We start from the raw sequence: 22,704 nt of genomic DNA, 5'->3' as shown, positions 1-22,704 counted from the left end.
CATAACGACAGTTGGGTGTCGGTTCCCTTTACTCGCTTATAATTTGGGATAGGGTCCACACGATATCGACATTGCCTTCAACCATAAGCGGGTGGCCAATTGGGGGATCAGATCTGAGTATATCATATAAACCAAATAATATTTGAGGCGGTGAGAGTGTCCTATGGGAAGGTTTATGCGCACGCATATACCAGCTGTACATATGGCAGGCTCGGTGCGGGTGCTTCAGGTAAAGGCCAACTTGGCCATAGGCAAGCAAAAGTCGGTAACGTGAGTGGGTGAGCGCCTGTCCACCAGTTGACGATGTGGAGCCCCTCCTTGAAGAACATGTTTGGATCGCACTGCAGAAATTGGTGCACTAGTGTTCTTTCAATCTAGATGATGAAGCATCATCATCGTCACACGAGTTTATGGTACAAGATCCTAAACTTCTCTGCATTCAAAGATCATCAAGCAAAATAAATGAGACTTGATTATAAAACTTAATTCAACTAAAAGGGAAGATTTATACATTGCAGTGTAATAAGTTGAAGTGAGTCTCTAGGAGTTGAAGGCCAGTTTGTCAATCAGACAGGTCTTCCTCCCCACTCAACTGATCTATGTCATCTGTTCTCTGAAATTTATGTTCTTCTTCTTCAAGGACATCATCATACACCAAAGAAGTTCCTCTCCTTCTCTTTACACCATCTGGTTTTTCCTGAAAATGAAAATGATTTAAACTCATGAACTTGTTTGCCGAATGACAAGAGGAATTATTAATGAAAAATATAATAAATTATAATATTTGAAGATACTTTTTCTTGGTGTTAACTTCACCAAATTTCAGTATCTTTGGAAGTTGGTCTTGTAAAGGTAGATGATAATCAAATACAGAAACTAATAAGCAACATATAGTCTTGATGACAACAAAGCATACAAAAACTAATAGCATGACTATTGCCAATGTGCTAGGAATTCAAAATCTATTACTAAAATGCATTTCATCAGGGAATGAAAAACCAACATACATTTTTTCCTGATGTTTCCTCATATTCATTCGACTCTGCAACTGCACTAGCTGATTTTTTCCTCACAGTAACCCTTGATGGTGCTAGAAAATGCTCAACTTCATCGCCAGGCCTCCCTTCTTTTGCCTTCTTTTGCAAAACAAGCTTTGTAGGCAGAGGCTTCAGAACAACGCATTTGTGTCAAAACTACACATAATCTTCAAAAAGAAAGGGAAAAAAAAAGGAAGTCATTTTAGACAATTTTACCAAATAGCGGGCATCTTTCTCTCCAAAACTAACAAGGTAAGTTGTTGGATCATCAGTATCCTCACCCCTTACCTACAATATGCAGAATTTTTTCAGAAATAATAAACGTTTTAACCTAACTGACCAAGAAGCAAATTTTATACACATCTTACATCTGCAGCCTACATGACATACAATGGATACAAGTGGAGAAAAAGTGAAACATACATCCCAGTGATACTCCCGAAGCCAGGTATATGTTGTATCTTCATTTTCAGCTTTCTTGTCGTTGTACAACTGAATGAAAAATGCAAATGTTGAAGTTAATAAGCTGTAGAATGGAGTGTCAACGTAATTCACTAATTTTGAGGAAAGAGAAAAATAATTTATAATGCACAAATAGTAGATGGCAAACTAACAGTCTTGAGTCATATAGATGATGAGAAAAATAAAATATAAAGTTAGCAATCCACAGAAGGTACCTCATCCTGCGCAGGAGCCATGTAAGCAAGGAATTTTTCAGGATTGTTTGGATCTAAGCCATTTACTATATAGCTCTTCATTATAGCCTATGAAGAAGCAAAGGAATTAGAAGAAAATTTCTAACTAATATTTACTATAAAACTCTTCATTATAGTTCCTGTGAATGCAGGATCCTAGAAAAGAGTCAGACCACATTAAGTCTATCGTAATCCAAGAAAAAGACAAATGTTTGAATCTGACTTTCATCCATTTGTATGGGTACTAGGAGCCTAACTTTCTCTTCCTCTATTTTAAAACAAGGATAGGACAAACGAATTAAAATCCTGTTTCTCATTTGCTCTTCCATTGAAAATAAAAGAAGAGAACATTAAGGAGTTAAAGTTCTGAAATATTACAATGACCCACATCTCAAGCGTGTTTTTCCCCATCGCTCTTATTATGAAAAGAAGCAAAAAGGAACCAAGTAGATTACTACAAAGAACTTACTTCACAAAGTTGAAGAGCATTTCAATCAAAAATAAAACAGAAAGGTTCTTTGAACCTTTCTAAAACAACCAAATTGGAAGTTACTTGCAAATAACCATGTATGTAGACCCAACCCAGGGTGAAGAAAGCCAAACCTGTGACTCAATTTCATCAAGAATAGATTGGTCTAACTTGTTATATTGTTCTGAATCAGCTGTTGGATCTCCATCAAAGTTTACCACAACAAACTGATCTTCATATCTAGCATAAGAAGTGAGTACGCTGACTTAATAACCAATATTCAAAATAACCCATTCACATGATTTATTCTTCCAAAAATGCTAAATTATAAATTTATTATATTCTACAGAAAAATGCACTACAATTGCTAGCAAAAAAAGCTTTTAATCACAGAGAAACAATTGAACACTTATGATACAAATTAAAGAACCTTGTAGGTATGGTTAGCAGACATAGATGAGCTATTATAGACGTGGAGATCATGACAGGCAGTGAAACAAAGCAATTGAGGAGCTAGCAGTTAAATAAATGCATTGGATACCTGTCAAAAAATGGCAACAAGGGTAAAATCTCCACAGGTTCTAGTCCAGGTTTTGATTGATGAAAAGGCGGCAGTTTGGCTGTCCTGAAAGATTCTTCAATAGCTTGAATCTGTTTCTCCCTGTTACAATAGGCAAGGGAAAAAGTATTTGTACAAGATAATGTTGACATACTAATGCTAGTAAATGTTCTAGTAGAGAACATGATAATCAACTTTGGTTAGCAAGTAATATACCTATTGTTAAGATTCTCTAAGAAAGCATTCTTTCCTTCTCTTGATTCACGCATCTCCTTTGCTTGTTTCTCAGAAATTGACTGCAAAATTGCATTTTCAGACATATGCACAATTAGCTTCTAGCAATACCACCTATAGCCATTCCATTGTAGAATACTCCCCTACCATTTTTGCTGCTTCCATGCTTATAGGGGAAATGTATTGAGTCTTAACCAACCAAGAAACACCTTTATCTGTAGGTCTCTCTTTCCTTCTTATACCTTCTTGTTTGATGAGAGTTACTACCTCCTCCTCATGCAACAGTTCTTCATCTTCATGAGCAAGGGGGAGACGAACAGTGTGAGGACTGGCGAAGAATATAACCAAGTTATCTGGGACACATGTTACAGTAGTAAAACCGTCTAGTGGGAAAATATAGAATCATACTTGTATATGCTCATGTCAAGTAGGTCAAGTGGTATCCCAAGATCTTGTTCGACATAGAGTTTAGGCTTTAGTGTCTTTTCTATGGATGTAATTGTGTATCTGCTAAATCTGAAAACACAGGAACACATTTGATAAGTATTAAAAGCTGAAACAAAACAAAACCATGCAACAAATTTCCAAAGAAAAAAAACTGCAGTATTCATCATAATCCAATCATCAACTTTATGTGGTTAAACAAGCAATGCAAATAAGCTTTCCTACAAAAACACGTCACACAATTATAATCAATATATTGCATTTTCCAATGGCTGGGTTCAGCAACCACAGTCCAGGTATAATAAATCACAAGAAGACATGATGATTATCTCAAATTTAAGTTGAAAAAAATGTAGTAAGAGATTTATGAAAAATATGTATACTGAGCCAGAATAAGATAACCGAAAACAGAAGTGGCTCATACCGATCTTTATCCTTATTCATCGCCAATAGTTTTGGTTGTGCTGTTGGATCTGGCAACTCATTTCTAAACCTGCTTCAAGAAGAATGTTAAAATGACTAGCGAAGGAAAGATAAGGAAAGCAAAGAGACCTAAAACAAAGTTTAATATCTTTTACTTGTAGTGATACTACTTGAGATCAGAGTATCGAGTTGTGATATATAATAGATCTTACTATTGCTCCACAATCGACACTACACAGTATTTGATTTCTTTTATCACCAAAAGGAAGTCCAAATCAATTATCGATATCAAGTTACGAGCGATGCACAAAAGTTGCATTACATTTGCTTGTCAAAAGGTGCTAGATATTAATATAAAATAAAAGTTGGACATTTTCTTGGCCATAGGATACAAATGTTAGCATCTGGTTCAATTGCAATTTATTCAAGCATCTAAACTGGAGTTTCTTAAGTTAGGAGATGAACATGGATTTTTATTAACTTGTATCTCACAGTATTTAATCCTGACCAACAATATGAAAGACAGCAGCAATGCATCCTGCAATTTCCCTGCAAAATCAATATTGGATAGCAAACAATTTTTTTCCAGGACTAATCATAAGGGCATAAAAAGTAGCAACTAACAGATGCAACCAATGTAAGGGCTAGAATGTCAGTTTACAAAATCTTATAACTAATTGCAAGTAGGTGTTTCAAAGATATAACCCCTGATCAATAGGTAACAGATACAAGCAATTTAAACATTCCGTCAAGGTGCCTCTCACACAAGTCTCATAACATAAGAAAAAAAGATGAAAATTTGTGTTTATAGAATACAACTAATGGAAAAGGAGTTAGAACTAACAAGGATCTCTCACTAAGTGAATCATGTTTAGTATCCCAGTATTAAAGGCTGTTAAGCATGTGAAAAGTCACGTATTTGATAGGTGAAATAGTAAAGTGAAATCATTGAAAAACATAATAATTTGTTAAGTTCCAAGAATGTCTCTAAGGAAGCATAATAAAAGATACAATAAATGTAGTTCCAGTCAATTCAGAAAGAACTATACGAAGCAAAATATGAAGAATAAACAACCTCTGACAATATAGCACGGACTGCAAAAACACTAGCCAGATGCAAGCTATACTAACTCCAAATATTAAATGAAATCAAACAAAAACAAGAAATCTTACAAGTCAGAGAAGAGAAGATAGAATTATAGTTGCGGGACCTCTGCCCCAAAGCAATACAGTTTATTATCAATACAGTTTATTATGAAAATTCCTACTCACTTCATTTTGCAGATGAAAGTCGTAGGCTTCTTAAGCCGGTTCTCAGTTCTGTCCCCGCCCAAAAAAGGAGTTGTCCGGCGATCTGTCATGCGAGAATCAGTCATTGAGCCATTCGGCCTTGCATTGGCCGTAAGCATCTGGGTCTTTTGCAGCACAGTTGACTGCGATTGTTTCAAGAAAAGCAGCCTCTTCTCCTCCTGTTTCTGTTTCTCATATTCTCTTTTCTTCCGCAACCTCCTCTCCTCCTCCGTCTCCATCCTTGCCGAGATTCCATTGGGACCTCCGGACTGGGTGGGGCCCCTCATGGCAAGCGGTCCAGGAGGAGGCTTCTGCTGCATAGGCGGGAGCGACGGTTTCTGCTGCATAGGCGGGAGTGACGGCTTCTGCTGGCGCCCGGGAGGCGGGGCGACTTTTGCGGAGCTATGACGTTGCAAGTTCAAGGCCGGAGGAACAGATTGAACCTGACTAGACAGAGAAGGGGGAGGCGGAATGGATGGAGGAGGCGGCGGAGGGATAGAAGGGTTGGGAGGTGGCGATGCTGGCGGAGGGGGCGGCGGCGGCTGAGAAGGAGGGTTATACTGGGGAGGGTACTGTGAAGAAGGGTAGTACATAGAATGCTGCGGCGGGGGTGGAGGCGGGTAAGCACCCGAGGGCGGTGGCGGCGCCTGAGCCATGGAAGGGGCGTAAGGATACTGCTGTTGGTTCGCAGACAGGTTGAATGAACCGGCGAATCCAGGATGGGGAGCGGAGCCTGGAGGGTTCCGTCCATAACCGGCGGCGTCGGCGACGGAGGCGGGGTAGCCGCCGTGGGGCTGGGATGGGTAGGGCTGGAACTGGAGGTTAAGGGGAGGAGGGAAGGGACGGTTCTGGTTGGGCGCTGGAGGTGGCCCCCCGACTGGAGTCGGAAGAGGGGGGTGCGGGCGGAAGGAAGACATGCCTCTAACTCCAATCGGCCGGAACAGGAACTCTTGTACGGTCTCCTCTTGTGATCGGAATAGGACGACGATCGGAGTAGAGGGAGGCGAAGAGTCCGCTCTAAGATCTCGTGGCGGAGAAGGGGAGGACACCGTCGAGGCTTCGAGCTTCCTTCGACAGCGCGCACGAGAGATCTCGCCGGAGGAGACGGTGGGTGCTGCGGCCGTCGAAACGGAAACCAATCAATCGAGTTTGGGTCGGGTGGGCTTGAGCTCACGCAGCGACTTGTAAAGCGAAATAAGTTACGAATCCTCTAATTAGGATTTAATTGGATCATTAAAGCTGCACGCAAGCTGTTAACCTCTTTAAGTGCTCTGCCTCCGTCCGCGCCGCATCACCCTCGCTCGCCACGGCCAGAGAGAGGGCAACATCGCCGTGAGCGCCTGCACCATCATCCCTGATCCCCGGATTGGGCTCACCGCCGAGGTCCAGCGCGACGCCGAGGAATGAGGTCTCCGGATCCGGGACCTCGTCGCTGGCGATGACGCCGAGGAATGAAGCCCTACCGACGACCTCGGAAAGGTCTTTGAGTGCTCGAGGAACCGCCGCGTCTTCGAGAGCAAGATTTCGGTGCCTTCTCAACGCCCTCTTTTGATTCCAAATCTTCAATCCATTTTGTGCAGCCCATCTTGGAATGTTTTTCTTGAATTGGTCCCTTTGGGTAGCGATTAACTGATTTTCTATAGCCGATTGAAGACGATTGCCATCTTTGCCAATGGAATTACCGAACGTTTAGGTCAACAGATTTCGATGCATTAACTTTTCATTTTTTTTGTTGTCATTTCGATCTTTTTTTACATATACCTAACTTCACAACATTGTTAGTTTTTTTTTCCTTTAATTTTTTTTTTCCTTTACTGCATCTGTCGACTCAATAGGATCATTCCTTTCCTTTGTACATGAATGATTTGAAACAAACTTTCTTCGTGATAATAAGAATCTAGTCCAAGGTTCAAAATATCGAGCTTCTATTTTTGATTGGAAAGACAGTTTTCGGATTTTAATGCATAGTCTTGGTGATGAATTGAAGGTTTAAAGAAGGAAGAAGATCAAGGAGCCATTGTCTGTTCCAAGTGATGTTATAATATTGAATTTCAGTAATTTTCCGATACATTTCATCGTTTTGCTTGGTACAACATGAGATTTCCAGATCTATGATCCATTTTAGTCAATGCCAAAACATAGATCAGAAGCAGGCAGGTTAAAGTACCAAACGGAATTTAAAGAATTTTTTGTTTGATTATCTCTTTAGGATAGTTAACTTTCAGGATAGTGAATGCCTATTGAGAAAGAAGTTCATCCCCGTTATGGCTGATTTTTCCATAATTAAATATTTATTGTCATTAATATGGTAAATATCATTGTAAATCAGGAAGATTTTTGATAAATATCATTGTAAATGTGGTAGCAAATATGATAATAATAATTGTAATTATTGTAAAATTAGCTATGATATATATTAGTAAATATTTATCCATTGAAATCAGCTATACTAACTATTTGACTGCTCGTTTTATTGTCATTAGATAGAAGATTAAGTTAAGTCGAGTTAAATAAACTTGAAAAAGAGGTTTTTTTTTACGATTTATAATAAAGAGGTTGTAATAAGATCGAATCCATGGCATAACAATAAAATTATTATTGGCCATAAGTAATTGTTCACTGAGGCTAGTCCAAATAGTCTCAAACTCGAAATCTATATTTAAATGCAAGTGTATGATAATTAAAAGAAAATGAGGAAGGAGAAAGGAAGCTTTCACAGGAGAGAGAAGCCATGGCTACTATAAGCTCATCATGGCTGTTATAGCATGAGATGTGGAAGCAGAATTCGAGGTGAAGGACTATAACATCCATGAGCTTTGGTGGAGAAGAAGAGGAAAAGGTTAGCGGGTTTTGTTCAAAGGAAGAGAGTGTAAAGAAAGAAATAGAAAAATAAAAATAAAAAGGGAATAGCTTTGTAATAATGGTTAAGTTTTAATACATTTTGTGAAAAATAGAATAGATTTAATTTTTTTAACAGTTTAGATATTTTAAAAATAATTATATAGTAGCTTATTAATTAATTATTTAAAAATAAAATGCACACCACCTCAATTCAATAATTAATATAATTTTTTTTATAATCTTCTATGAAAGTGACAATCTCATTGCATCACTGTGGATATCAAATGGACACAATATGGTTAAAATCATATATAAATCTTAGATACATTTAGTTCAAGTTATCATAGATAATGTTGTTTGATTTAACTTATTTATTTAGAGAGAATAAAATATAATTAATTTAATATTTACATTACTTTTAATTTAATTTATTTTTAGACTAAATTAAATTAGATTAGAAATATTAATATCAATGATTGATTATAATAAATTGATAATATATAAAAAATAAATATAATTTATTTATAATTTTTTAAATTTAAAATAAATTTATATATTTTTATTATAATAATTCATTATAATAATTATTTTAATAAAATAATTTATTAAAATAATAAATACAATTCATTAATTTATGTTTTTAAATATAAAATAAATTTATATATATTTTAATAAAATAATTCATTAAAATAATTATTTTAATAAAATCATTTATTAAATTAATAAATATAATTCATTCATTTTATTTTAATAAAATAATTTACTAAAATAATTATTTTAATAAAATATTTTATTAAATTAATAAATATAATTCATTACTTTTATTTTTTTAAATTTAAAATAAATTATCTCTTTCACATTATAAGTATTTAAATTAAAATTTATTAAATTAATTAACTCGGATTCAATTAGATTTCATGGTAAGTTTTAATTAACTAAATTTTAAAATCAAAAGGTAATTATGAAAAAAAATTTCGTTAACTTTCAGAATTGCAAAAAATCTTAGTTTGTCAAGGTAATCACATTCTCGAGTTATAACTCATTTGTTGATGTGGCGGTGATAACTGCATTATTAATCAATTATAACCTGAACCAAATCTTGGACAAATAATCAAGATTATAATCTCCCTTGTGGTAATTGACACAGACACTACGTGATGCTGGCGTGTCATTTTTCATTTCGTACATCACTAATGGCAAAATAACTAATGAAATATAACAGGAACTTTAAAAAGTGGAATTTAGATACTTTCTGTTCACAAGCAAAAGGTTCAAAAGCCACCTTTCTATCATTTACAGGTGAGATTGTGGCTGTGAAGAAGTATTAGGTCACTATTTTGATGGCCATACAAGCACATATATAGACATATATACTGATGTGTGATTGATGCCAATGTAGATCAATGCATTCAACCTCCATAATCTTGTTTTGTTTATTAAATCAACCAAAAAGTATTTGAAATGTTGATTTAATTTTAAAAACACTGATGTATCCAGATAAACACTTCATTGAATGCCCATGCCATTTGCCATCAGTATTCAGCACAAATTATCTTCTCAGTATCCTTTGAATTATGGCCAAGACTGACAAAGACATGAGCCTCTAAAACACAAAAAAACAGGTTGATGTCTCTGTCTAAGATTATTTGGTTTATCAAAGAAGATATTGTGGATGTGAATGGAAAAGGAGGTTGCATATTACTCTATCATTTCCCTTTTACATGAATGAAAATTTGGGATTGGAGGGGAGGATGGTGTTCTTATCCCTTTATTTAAAATTAAATGTGAATTATCCTCAACCTGATTTATAGAAACTACAGAACAACTGCGATCACCATCGTCAGTCTATTAAATTCAGCAATCAGCATGTCATTGTCTTCCTCTGTTTTGTAGTTTTAAGGCATATTGGTTGTGTGTGACTGCCTCTTTTCAACTGGCAAATTAATTGAATGAAGTTCTAACAGATGATTGCAAGCTGATCCTTTTATGTGCATATCCTTTTTTGTTGATTGAATGAGATGCTAAGAAATTCCAGATAAAGCAGGATCGATAAATAAATCCTGAGATGACTGTCATGTCTGAAAGTTTATTGGTTGGATGATCAAGTAGAACAGATCCATTAACTTACTTTTTAGAAGGTTAATTAACTCTACGTTCTTGTTTGGCAAGAGATGAGGCAACAATATGCTTTCAACGAGAGTTGCCCTTGTGGGCCTTGATAGCGAAGGCTAAATGATTGCAAGGCTACAATTGAATGAAGGGACAGATGCGTGGAGGATGATCCTGTAAAGCATTCAGATCTAGGCTCTAGAATATTCTCATTTCATCTCAAGGTATGAAGTTACAATGTATTTCAAGTTATTTATAGATATGCTTGTAGATTTTCTGAAGTGATCAAACTAAAATCATCCAAACAGTCTCATTTAATAAACTCTTACACTAGAAATCAGTGTAGGATGAACAGATAATGATTGACAGCCTTGAAATTTCTATATATGTTTATGTTATATATTTAGGATAATCTACCTAAAAGATATGTTCGGTGTCTGGTTCACGCGGAGGTTCCTCCGCCACCTGTTTGTTGACGGGGGGAGCTCACGTGCATGGCCTTGGACACCACAAAACACAAAGGTAAAGAAGCAGACAGCCTCTGTTCTTACTGCATGAACAAGAGCGATGAAAAGGCGAAGCAATGATCGCGATTTCTCACCATTAATCGCTCTATTTATGCAAAGTGAAACTGGGGGAATGCTCAGTGTCGCCTGCTCCCACATCACATCCCTCCCGAGTTGTGACAGCACTAGAAAAAAGGAGAAGCATACTCAGGAGATAAGAGAGAGAGGAGGAGCAGTAAAGCAAATCCAACATGATGAAATCCTCGTGAATCAACATAGTGGCAGTGTGCTTCAGCTATTCTCTTCCCTATCTTTGTTAATTTTTTGTTTTTTATTTTTGTCCTCCTTAAGATAATGTTCGATTAGTCTTCTTCTGCTGTTCTTGACTTGGCATGGTGACAACTTGGTGCAGGGAATGGGAGCTGATTGGGGAATTCAGTTGGCTGCTTGAAGTTAAAGGTTTGCTGGGTTTGAGAAGGGAGATTGGCGAGCAATACGGCAATGCCAGTCCCTCTTGCTCCTTATCCCACTCCACTTCCACCTGCCCCCCCAAGCGGTAGTATCCTATTGCCTAGAGTCCCTTTTTGCTTCTGCCATTTGAACTTGTCCGAAGATGTTATGACAAAAACGACCACAAAAAGCCTTGAAAATAGGGAACATGAGCAAAATATGATGCTTAATTGCATCAATCATCATCATCATCATCGAGATGTATATATTCCTCACCAGTAGCAATCAAATTAATTAAATATGTTTATTTTATTACAGTTAATATTTTCTTCGGTCTCTTACCCCTTTACCTTTCCACTCTATGATGCTTACAACATATAAACAAATAGTTTACAGATCCTTCTATCTACAGGCTTCGTATCAAATTCTATGCTTTTATTTTTAAGTAAAAAAGGAAAATTGTTTAACATCTGAAGCCTGAAGTGCCTGTTCCGCCTTCTATCTGAACATGTTTTCATTGAAAGTTTCATACATCTACAGTTTCTGAAATATTATGTTGTGATGGATCATTATATGGCTGGCTACATTTGAACCTCAAGGCATTCTTCAGGTGGTCAGAGCCAGCTTGTTTGTTCGGGCTGCCGAAATCTGCTTCTCTATCCAGTAGGGGCAACATCAGTATGCTGTGCTGTTTGCAGTTCAGTGACAACCGTTCCACCTCTCGGTAACTCTCTTCTTTTCACCATCAGTAATTACTAGAAAACTTTTTTTTTTACAAGACTTTCGAACTCTTCAAAGATGCATGTCCTTATAAGTAGCTTTTGGGAAGAATGAAACAACTGAATGATTCCGGTGATCATACTGGGATTTGGACGACATTTACTTGGGGTGAAAAGATCACAAAATCATATATGGAATACTGATGTATATTTGCCTTTCTCCCACCTAGCTATTTATCCAAGTAAACCTAAACCCAAACCTAGATAAGCACTCTTGATCTTGTTTTTCTTCTTCCAACTTTGAATTGACTTTAGAGGATTTCTCTGCAGGAACAGAAATGGCACAACTAATCTGTGGAGGATGTCACACTCTGTTGATGTACATAAGGGGAGCCAGTAGCGTCCAGTGTTCTTGTTGTCACACTGTCAATCTGGCTCTGGAAGGTAAGCAATTGTTCTTGTTTCACTTCAAAGTTGAAACAAAAACTAGCTGAAGCATCATGAAAACTCTTAATCAACGCAGTTAATGAAACTTATCTCTGCTATTCTTTTAGCTTAAAATATGATATCTTGATCTCAATATATTTTTGTCAACCAGCCATGAGTCCTTATGTGACTACAATATTCAACTAGAAATAATCTAGATACATATTTTTGCTACTACTAAGCATATCATAGCAAAAACATGTTTGTAAACAGCAAATCAGGTAGCTCATGTGAATTGTGGGAACTGCCATATGCTGCTCATGTATCAGTATGGAGCAAGATCAGTGAAATGTGCAGTCTGCAACTTTGTCACTTCGATTGGTGTTAGTATCAAATAGATCTCAAATCTGGTTAAATAAGAATGCTACCAAAAACCCTGATTAATGATTTTTCTGTGCAGGCTTCGCCAAGCACTGAGCAAAAGGCCTAGCTAGTAAGAGATCCTCAATCAAATCAAGATAGAGAGAGATCAGTATATCTCTTTGCAAGAAAATGTTGAGTGTCAATCTTCTTTTCCACTGATCGTATAGAGCTTCTTCCTTGGCGAAACCAATTCTCAAGACATCCTTCAAAACAAGAAGATCCAATGATGTCTATTTGTGTGAAAAAAAATTATTGTATATAAATAAATGTCATAACTAGAGTTGCACGGATGGTATTGTCTATAGTTTATGCCAAGTGCTCATGATTGTTCACTTTAATCAGCAGTTCTAATGCATTCTCTCTTTCATTTTTTTTCCTTCTCATGTTACAAAATGATCTCCAGAGTTAAACTTCAAACTTCAAATTATTACCCTTTGCAAATATATCTTTGAAATGGTAGCGGATCGGGTGCAAACAGTTCTACATCTTATCTGTATCTGAACCCGAATCCATATATAACAGGGTTAGTTTCATAATTTTTAAAGTCTGAGGGGTAAAATGGTTATGGAGTTGTACGCATAATAAGTAACCTGTCGGGTAGTCTCTTGGTCTTTTCTTTGCGGCGGGAGGGGCGGCGATCGGAGAGCTAGGGTTTTGCGCTGTTGTTCATCGCCATGGCCAAATTTAATGTCGCGGTGAAGAATCGGCGGGCGAAGATTCCAGGATTTGAAGCGGAAGCTGCATGGGGATCCTAACACCAGGAAGCTGAAGGTGCAAAAACCCCCCGTCTCCATCTCCGGCAAGCGCAAGCAGAAACTCTTCAAGAAATGGCGAAGGGTGATCTTTCGGATGACTCAAATCATACTAGTTTAACTATTTTTATCCACCTTCTATGTTTGTTTACGGCTCAATTTCGTTTTCGGTGTTGAAAGTTCGATCTTGTGACTGCCCAGGAGCAAAAGGAGGCGATGGAGAAGGGCTTAATCACAATGGAGGACGTCGAGATGGCGGTGGCTGAGGGTAAGCAATTTACTTGACTAATGATTCTTTTGATTCAGAAATTGATTCATCAAAGGTTATCACGAGTTTATACGTAACATAACATTGAATTAATTGTACTCGTTTTGTGGGATTATTGTAAGTTTCTTAGCGTTTTAATTTCGTTCTACTGATGAAACTTTCTTGAAGTATGTCCTGCTCGTCATTTTTGACTGTATGAGTTCTTAGATGTAGTCTCGTTTTGTATTTTGTTAGGATCTTCTGAAGTTAAGAGTGAGAAGTCAAAGGTGAAATTCGAATTGAAGAAGAGCCCCAAGCTAAAACTCAAAGGATTAAGAGGCAAGGGTAAGTTTGTATTTCAGACGTGATTTTAATTTGAATTGTTCTTCAAGTAGTTTCGATCACTGTTTAATTAGCCTGTTTTTATATTGCTACTACTGAAAGTACATTTGTATCCCCACCACAAAACAGAAGCTTGAAGATCATTTTTTACATTGCATTTTACTTGTTTTTTTTCTTCTTTTAATTTACCTTGGAAAACATGCTACAAGTTGTTTGCATAAGGATACGTTCATGTAATCAAAATGTGAGTTTTAAGAGCAGAAAATAATCTGTTACTTCTGTCTTGTAGGTAAAAGCAAAAGAAAACCATCCAATTCCCCATCGTCTGCACCTGCGGACGCCATGGTTGAATGATTTGCTTCTGTGAAATCACATGCTTAGGATTTTGCCATTATTTGTATTTTCTATGTTTTAGAACTTCTTGGTGTCTAGATATTTGAACTCAAGCCTACTGTAGGACTGTTTAAGCATTGAAGCTTATTGCAATTTCTATTCATAGGTTCGCATTTTTGTTGTATGAATACAAATATTTGTTATCTCAGAGTGGCAAATCTGTTCTCTATCAACTGTTTAAAGCATTTTTGAAGTTGTGAAAAAAATAGGCATTTAACCCTTTTGTTTGCAAGTGTCGTAATTTGGACATTTAACATCCTTCATTGTCTTCCTTATCTCATGAATGATCATAAGTTAACTGCATAGGTTCTTGATATATCTGGTGAAACATATAACATAGTTTTGGTGCAAAAATTTCAGGTCCAGCAATGGACACGAGCTACACTACCAAACATGGCGAAATGCAGTAAACTAGTTGCTAGTATTTAATTTTGGCCAAAGACTAAGGTTAATCAAATGGTGCACTGACGACGATGACTGTTATAATCCATGATTGATAGCAGATTCAGTGTTCTTAGGGAAATTGCTGCCTGTTGTAGGTATCCTCATGCACAAAAACAGGAGTTGCCTGGATGGGTGGAACCTGAGGATGCCCCATCACAATGCCCTGGTTCTGCTGAGAGCCCCAAGTTTGTGCATTCTTTGACGAGAGAGCAACATAGTAAACTATACCTAGGGCGACACTTGTGAACGATGACAGTGCCCCTCCTGCGAATACTCCAGACTTAACAACGTAGCATTCACCATCATCAAAATACCTCCTTTCTAGAGTCCTTCGATCGCTTAAGGCAGCACCAGTCAGCAGTAGAAGGAAAGCTATTACAAAAGAAACCCTGCATGACCACATCCAACAGAACACAATTCAGAGATGATTAGAGAGGCAAATCTGGAAGAGGACAAAGACTATGGAACATAGGTAACCATTTAAGCTGGCAAAACGACTAAAAGAAAGTAGTTGAATATAGAAGAAGGCAAAGAACATACAGCAAGAAAAATACTTATATGGAACTATCATGCTGGCACAAATCATTCAGTAGGTTAATGCCAGTCAATTTTCAGGGTTTCAGTTGGCCCAGATAACATGTAAAAGTCCACCAAATATTATTGGCAATCGTTTATTTTACAATAGGACAATGTACACAACAGAAGAAAAACCTCCAAAAGATGAAGATGATCCTCCAAAAAAATGTTCTAATCTATGTTAGTTCTCAAAATATTTAATCTTAAAATATAATTTGCAAAATAGAAACTTACCAAGAAGCAATAAAGCATATCAATGCTACCATCCAGTTGGTGCCCGATGGACGAGGATGTTTTGTGCAGCAGATGCATCCAGCTACAGTGTTGATTATCACCTGAGCCACTATAAGAGCTAATGATGATAGTAGCCCTAGTGCTAACGCAGGACTTTTAGGATATGTGCATCTATATTGTCCAGTTTCTTCTACATCAGAAGCCTGCAAAATCATGAATAGACTAAGTGTATAGCCACCTCAATATGGATATGGAATCTTGAAATAACTTCATTCTTAGTATCAACCGATTATTAGATTATGGAAGAAACTCAGAAGTTCACGAAATTCATATACAAGGAAACTTCAAAATATGAATGGGCTGACCACTGCCCTCCACATGTGGAAGCCCTGCATCCACAAAGTCAACATATGCCTAGATGCTTAAAGTTTGCATCTTAAACTTTTCCCTCATGTAAATGGAATTTTAACACCTATGCCACAAAGTCAATAAAATGACCAAAATCCAACCCTCACTTCAACTGTTGCAATGCTATCCGAAGTATATACATTTCACCTTTTGTCCTTACTTTATCAACATCCTACAAAGGATTCAACTCTCACAGATCAAAGATGGCAATTTGTTTTACTCACCTTTCAATCACATACCTCATACTCAAACGGCCCCTGTAAATGGTCAATACTAGATGATAACTCATGCTTTCTATTGAATTGCTCTGTTAATCTCCTGATCCTGTTAGGATTTTGATTGACACCTTCACGAATTAGTAAGCCTTAATCATAGACAATCAATAAATTCTATAATTAGGCAAGATAAATGGACAATGGTAATTTTAACTAACATAATTAAAAATGATTTACAAGGTATGATAAAGATATAGTATTAAGAGAAAATAGTTGAGACTAACTCAACTTCAGGAAAAGTAAGCTTCAATCCTCCTCATGTATCACATGATTTTGAAATTAAAATAAAATCTGTAAAGCAACTTGAACCATTCCCTTAATATTCTCAAAAGCACTAGATGCTCCATCCACCACGAAATACTTCAGTCTCAATCCTAACTTGGAGAAGAAGTCTTTCAGGAAGGAATCTCTGGACTTGTGAGCACCAGTTCTTAATCTAAGCTTCCAAAGCCAAATATGAACTTCAGCAAAGCATTTAGTGTATTTTGCCATAATAAGGATTTACAGTACGAGTTCCAGTTTTCACAAAATCAACAGATCGACTCGTACGAAGAAGAGTTAAGTATCTGGCAACCAACCTTCAGATAGATGGAAGGCGAATGAACAAATGGGGGCAAGGTGAGGGTTGATAACGTGAGACAATGGCAACATGGATCACAAATATGAAATATCCATTCTTGGGCACTATTGCCCCTCAATCAATAATGAAAAAAGAGGAAAGAGGTATGAAGAATACCAGTAGCCCTATCGAATAGCTAATACAACCACCAAGATAGGAACAAGCACCAATCGACCGACCTAACAATCCAAGGAAGATCACACCAGGGCTAGAGTTTGAAAGCGAGTTCGATTGAGTGAACTCCACCAGAAAGCAACAAGTATCAGCTAGATCCAAGCGAGAAGGAACACGAACGACAGCGAACAAACTTTTTGATCAAGCGGAATAAAAATATAAAAGAATCATCATGAGAAAGACTCACACAAGTGAGGGAATATGAACCGATCTTTACCACCGACCTTAATCCTCGTGGCTTCGGCGGCGAAGGCGAGCGCAACGGAGAGGAGACCTAGGAAGCCAACGGCGACACAGACGGCCACCACTTTCCTCTCCATCTCCGATTACCGCCCACCAAAACCCAGCGTTCTCTCTGGATCTTCCCTGCGTGCTATGCTCCGCGAGCAAGGAACGAATCGAGAGAAGCAACGCGGCGTTGTTTTTTCTCTCCCGTGATCGGATTCGTAGTTGACTGCGTTTGGGAAGAGACGAACGCACCAAACGAAGGAGAAAAGTGAGGAAAAAAGCAAAAGTTTCTCTCTCCTTTTTTTTTATTTTCTACTCATTAATAACAATTAAGAGGTAAAACTATTTTTAAAAAAAAGTTAAAATTTTAAATACATTTTTAATGATTTAACCTTTTTAAAAATATTCTTTTTTGAAAAAAAAAGATAACATTTGAATAAATAATAATGTTTCAAAAACAATCAAACAATTGCCATCCTTTGCTAGACATTATCCCGAGTATCCATAAAATTATAGAGTCAAAAGTTTCATCATGCATTCTAAAGTGTTGATATTCTACGTCAATGGAAATTTCGTGGAACCATAATCTTGACTTTTGAGTATTTAATGGTCATTTGAGAGGAGACAAATCAAAAGTCAAAGCCCACCCAACCTAATTGATAATTCACATGTCTAAATTTCACTTAATTAATTAATTCTGAAAGTAAAGTAGATGACAGTTGATTGGGATAAAAGCTACCAATCCATTCTATTCGTTCATGTATGTCTCTTCTGCAAAAAGGTGAAAAGCTATCACTCTAGTGATTTCACACCGTCAACCTCACAACCATCTTTGCATTTGATCGAAAAACTATATGCTCAAATCACTCAGTCTCAATCAAATTAACTTCACCCATTCAACCAATACAATACTTAAAAACTCATACATAACAAGCTTGCAAGTGAGACATCTGTCTTTTAACCAGATATATAGAAATGAGTTCCCAGCACAAATCTAGTTCAGTGAAACCTTGAGATCTTCCTGAAAGCAAGCTGTTGGTGGATTCAGTGAAAGATTACAAGGATTTAGGATTCCTGTCTCAGTCTTCTGCAGAAATAAAATTTAAGAATTTTAAGATGGTGATCATCTCAGTAAATTTTAGAGCTACATGGTTCGGAGACGACGAAACTCACCGTTTGGTGATCTGGAAGAGGTGCTGGTGAAGCCTGGTGAGGTCATGGGAAGAGAAATGGAAAGCTGGGTTGTGGAAAATGAGGCTGGGGGGTTCGATCTGTCTTCGTCGAGGTCTGACCATGAGTCTCTTGCGTTGGGCCATTCGTCGAAAAAAGGTCGGAGGAACTGAGTCTCGTGTTTCGCCGGCTCTGTCAAACTGAAATCACTTCCAAATGATTGCTGCTGAGACTGCTGTCCAGGCAGTGAGCGGAGGGTAATCTGCCCAAGTTCTTTTGACTGATGTTGTTGAGCACACGGCGGAAATATAGATGCCGGTGTCGAAAGGCGCCAGGAGTTATCCGCCAATGGATCTACCACAAGGTGCCTTTCACTTGCAGAAGCTTGGGAAAAGAAACTATGCTCATCCACACCAGCTTTAAATCCAGTGAAATACCTGCAGAATTCAGGCCATTACACACCTAATGAAAGCACAAACAATACCTAAGCCACAATGGATTTTCAAATTTCCAACAATAACGACTATAAATCTTTTACAAAACTGAAGAAATCACAAATGCAATCAATTGTCTCTATTAAGAAAAGACTACAGAATGAATCCTTAGATAAAAAAGGATAGTCATGCAGTAGAAAGACAACAAAGTGCTTTAATGAATGAAAACAGACGCATAAGTTCTATATGGATAAGAAAAGAACCTTTTGTTGGTAGTCAATTTACTGAGTAAAGCTGACACTTACATGGGCATAGCAATCTCCATACAAGCAGATGACACGAGAAAGTTAATATAATAAGTGAAAGATTCTATAAGGAAAAAGACTTCTTAAACTTTGCATGATTAGAATAGTAAGTCAAATTATCTAGTATGCTCGACTTCCATGATTGTAACTGAGATCAATCACTAGAAATCAGTGAACAGTTAAGAACAGGACAAACATCAAAGCCAATCATAGAGAGACATAATATTAGGAAACAAGGCAAGTATTTCTTTAGAGAACCACTTATGAAAATGAGCTACTAAAATAAGGAATCTATTAACACAGCAGACTCGGGTCAAGAGACAAAATCAAACATAGAGAAACAGTCTCGGCAAAGTATTAAATTAAGAGAAAATAGACAACCACACCCGGTAATCTATATCCATCCATAACCTAAGCTTTGTGCTTGTTGTACTTATAGAAGAATTTGAATTTTGCACATGCTCCATGAACCTAACAAAAAATGCATAGGGTCTGAAGCAAATCTTCAAACTAAACCATGCTTCCTTTTACATGTACAGTTCTAGCTTTTTAACCTATTCGATGAAATTGCACTGCTCTGCTCTGCTACCTCGGTCCTCAGTGCGTGCATGGGGGGCTTTCTTCTTGATTCAGAGCTCATCAATGTGATATAAATAGAAACAGATCTTGTTTTCCAGCTTCTGACTGAACTACAAGAAAACACAGTTTCTAGATCCTGCTACCTCTCAAAAGAAAAAGGAAAAAAATAAAAAATAAAAGCAACCACAGAGTGTTGGTAATTTGTTTGTTCTAGCCCAAATGTTGCAGCCCAAATTCCAAAACCCTAAGTTTAGGGTTATCTAATATTGATTTTAGCATAGTGATAATGGGATTTGAACTGATAAAAAGGGGGATGCAAATTTCTTCAATGTGGGTAAGTTCTGGAGCTTAGAAGACACTGAGATGTGTGTGGAAACTGTGGGACACAAAATCACTTGTGTAAAGAGGATTGTTTTCTTAGGGAGAACTCTGATGTTCAAAGAGTGCAAGAAGTTTCTCTGAATGACGGGTGCATCTAAGACATATTAAGCATTAAATTGACAACTAATCCTTTCTCTGAACACACATAACTCCCACAAAGGTTGTGCTAGAAAGAACAAGAATATTCTCTGAAGCTTCCGACAGTTCAAGAGAGAAAAGCTTCCAGTTCTTGCAGAGCCAACAACAAACAGATTTCTTTTATTCAGTATACATTTTGATCGACATGGTCACAAATGGAAGGTATCATCCAAATTCATTGGTGAAGTTGTCAATACATTTATGTGGAATTTTGGAAACAAAATTTATAGCAGAATGGAACCATGTACTGCCAACAAATCAAAGATAAAACTAAACAAGCAACTGAACTAAAAATGAGCCTATCAAAAGCATCTAGCCAACCTCACTCAAGCATGAGAGAATTCCTATATCATCTAGCAAGCATAATTTACCACCTCAATGCTCTCATAGTGTAAAGGCAGATAACCATTTCAAAGTCAAAATGCAACTCGACATGTACCTATTGCTCAGGGTGGAGGTGTCCAAGGGTAGCTGAGATACATTGGGGACACTGAGGCATGGACTGCTACTATCGCTAGGACCAGCAGTTGAATGCAGGGCAATATTCTGGAAATTTCTAACTCCACTGGCATTGTTACCGCAGGGAGAATGGGATGCGGAGGTTGACGAGGTAGTCTGAGTTGGGGACACAGTTTGTGATTCCACAGGCTTTCTTGAACGGTTACGGCCACGGTGCATATGGCGCTCACAATACTTGGAGCCAGGGTATGCATCTTTGGAGCAACGCCACTTCTTTCCGTCGGTCCGGCGACAACGCCCTGGTTCTGGATCTGGTCTCTTCCCATAGTAGGAATAGTAGCTCACTGAATTCAAAAGAGTAACTTTATAGTATAAGTTGCACTTATAGCAGAAGAAGAAACAATAACGAAAAGTGATTACTATATTATAATTGGCAGGTTGAACTGAGGCAAGATTCTACCTTAAAATATTCAGACCCAGTAGTTTATTATTGTCCAAAGTGCCCATGCAATTGGAAAGGAACCAAAGACTTGCCAAAGTCTCTAAAAAGGATCACATTGAAACTAAACCAAGTATATCTGGCAAACATCTATGCGAGAAGGTACAACGAGGTGCAAAGGATTTAAAAACGGGTGAGAAAGATCCTCAAATCAAAGGAACAAAGAAAAGAATCCTAAAGAACAACTGAAATCCTATATAATAAATGAGCAGTAACAAGATATTGGAGATTAAGTAGTATTGAGAAACAACAATGCATAATAATCCCTAACGTTACAAATATTAGAGTTCCAAGAAAATGATGAAACACGAAAGCCGTCTTTGTTGCCCCAACAGAAAAATGGTGTTCTAGCTTTGGCTAAATTAACTCAGACAATTGAAAAGTAGCAGTATTAAAGTATGAGATGCAAAACATATACAGAGCAGAGTAAGCAATGAATCAGAACCCAAAGTCTTACAGGAAACTATCAACATCAAAAATACCAACACCAGGTAAGGCATATATACGAATATGTTCGCAACTTTTATGAGAATAAAACTAAGCGAACTTGAAAACGATTGCTCAAAGCATCTCGTCAATTGAGAGGGAAAACGATTATCAGTCTAGTGCCAAAACACAAACAAAAGATCAAGCAACACTAGGATCAAAAAAGAAACTTCAACAAATGACATTCCTAAAGAGAAAGAAAAATGAAAGCTTGGCACCGATCTCTTACTCGAAGACTGATAATATCGTCCGGCCAAGGCCTCGTAGCTCCTCCGTATGGGAACGATGAGCTCCGGCGGCACGGGCACTCCTGCTATTAGATACTTCAAGATCAGTGCCTGGTGCTCCAGCTCTTGCCACTGCGCCGCCGTGAAAGGCGGGCGGCCTCCTACCACCGCACAGAAGCTGTTCATCAGCTCTTCGAAGTTCGAACACAGCACAGGCCAAGAGGAAGGCAAGAAACAGAGCGATTAGAGAAGGAATACGAAGAGGATGAAGCCCCCGAGTTCACTCATAGATGATGGCGGAGCGAGCCGCCTCGCCCTCCGCCGGCGCCGAGTGGACCTTGTAAAGCTTCGCCATCTGAGGATTCAGAGAGAGAGAGAGAGAGAAAGCCTCGAAAGGTGCGGTGGAGAGAGAGAGAGAAAGGACGGTGGCAGTGTTTTGTATTGTAGCCAGATGGGAGAGCGGGCCGGATGTGAGAAGGGCGTGATGCCTGCAAATTGACCAACTACAAGGGGCAAAATGAACTTAATCCAAACCTGGGCCGTACAATATGATTCAAATTAGGCCGCTCTTTTGGGCTCAAAAGACCGGGCCGATTTTAACTAAAAAAATAAAGATATTTTCAAAATTAAAAATAGAATTCAAAAATAAATAGATAAAGTTAATTCATGTAATAATAACTGATCATGTACGATAAATTATATGGATTCT

General features: G+C 37.6%; 5 protein-coding genes across 8 annotated transcripts; 2 read left to right on the top strand and 3 right to left on the bottom strand.

The window, feature by feature from the left end:
- Window positions 1–30: 30 nt before the first annotated feature.
- Window positions 31–6,290, bottom strand: LOC141838142 (protein PAF1 homolog). 2 transcript variants are annotated; one of them, XR_012602616.1, is made up of 13 exons: window positions 5,134–6,290; window positions 3,863–3,931; window positions 3,403–3,510; window positions 3,142–3,322; window positions 2,977–3,056; window positions 2,743–2,862; window positions 2,336–2,441; window positions 1,715–1,801; window positions 1,461–1,529; window positions 1,254–1,325; window positions 1,008–1,166; window positions 512–697; window positions 31–433 (listed from the first exon to the last, which is right to left on the bottom strand). XR_012602616.1 is itself a non-coding variant. In XM_074725543.1 (12 exons), the coding sequence occupies exons 1-12, from the start codon at window positions 6,066–6,068 to the stop codon at window positions 563–565; spliced, it is 2,121 nt and encodes a 706-aa protein (XP_074581644.1). In that variant the 5' UTR covers window positions 6,069–6,290; the 3' UTR covers window positions 474–562. The 2 variants fall into 2 exon arrangements, 1 of the variants encoding a protein (XP_074581644.1); XM_074725543.1 differs by lacking the exon at window positions 31–433 and having other exon boundaries at window positions 474–697.
- Window positions 6,291–10,310: 4,020 nt separating this feature from the next.
- On the top strand, window positions 10,311–13,001 carry LOC141838144 (protein LSD1). 3 transcript variants are annotated; one of them, XM_074725547.1, is made up of 6 exons: window positions 10,311–10,325; window positions 11,020–11,163; window positions 11,668–11,781; window positions 12,107–12,220; window positions 12,476–12,585; window positions 12,663–13,001. In XM_074725547.1, the coding sequence occupies exons 2-6, from the start codon at window positions 11,109–11,111 to the stop codon at window positions 12,690–12,692; spliced, it is 423 nt and encodes a 140-aa protein (XP_074581648.1). In that variant the 5' UTR covers window positions 10,311–10,325; window positions 11,020–11,108; the 3' UTR covers window positions 12,693–13,001. The 3 variants fall into 3 exon arrangements, with proteins under 3 accessions (XP_074581648.1, XP_074581647.1, XP_074581646.1); XM_074725546.1 differs by lacking the exon at window positions 10,311–10,325 and adding an exon at window positions 10,663–10,893; XM_074725545.1 differs by lacking the exon at window positions 10,311–10,325 and adding an exon at window positions 10,663–10,901.
- A 250-nt stretch (window positions 13,002–13,251) lies between these two features.
- On the top strand, window positions 13,252–14,528 carry LOC141841740 (uncharacterized). The gene is given in 5 exon segments (XM_074729933.1): window positions 13,252–13,344; window positions 13,346–13,462; window positions 13,579–13,645; window positions 13,880–13,969; window positions 14,256–14,528. Coding segments are annotated over 5 exon segments (384 nt in total). The 5' UTR covers window positions 13,252–13,299; the 3' UTR covers window positions 14,321–14,528.
- Window positions 14,529–14,649: 121 nt separating this feature from the next.
- On the bottom strand, window positions 14,650–17,580 carry LOC141840449 (protein MODIFYING WALL LIGNIN-1-like). Its single transcript, XM_074728436.1, has 3 exons — window positions 17,314–17,580; window positions 15,614–15,816; window positions 14,650–15,192 (listed from the first exon to the last, which is right to left on the bottom strand). Exons 1-3 carry the CDS (start codon window positions 17,407–17,409, stop codon window positions 14,874–14,876), a joined length of 618 nt encoding a protein of 205 aa, XP_074584537.1. The 5' UTR covers window positions 17,410–17,580; the 3' UTR covers window positions 14,650–14,873.
- A 632-nt stretch (window positions 17,581–18,212) lies between these two features.
- On the bottom strand, window positions 18,213–22,181 carry LOC141840448 (growth-regulating factor 4-like). Its single transcript, XM_074728435.1, has 4 exons — window positions 21,998–22,181; window positions 20,764–21,127; window positions 18,491–18,924; window positions 18,213–18,404 (listed from the first exon to the last, which is right to left on the bottom strand). Exons 1-4 carry the CDS (start codon window positions 22,179–22,181, stop codon window positions 18,397–18,399), a joined length of 990 nt encoding a protein of 329 aa, XP_074584536.1. The 3' UTR covers window positions 18,213–18,396.
- Between the last annotated feature and the right edge of the window lie 523 nt (window positions 22,182–22,704).

Source organism: Curcuma longa, chromosome 11 (genome assembly GCF_044706935.1).
Source record: "Curcuma longa cultivar G26 ecotype Majalengka, Jawa Barat chromosome 11, ITB_CL_G26_1.1, whole genome shotgun sequence".
NCBI lineage: Eukaryota > Viridiplantae > Streptophyta > Magnoliopsida > Zingiberales > Zingiberaceae > Curcuma > Curcuma longa.
This window is presented reverse-complemented; position numbering and strand designations above follow the sequence as displayed.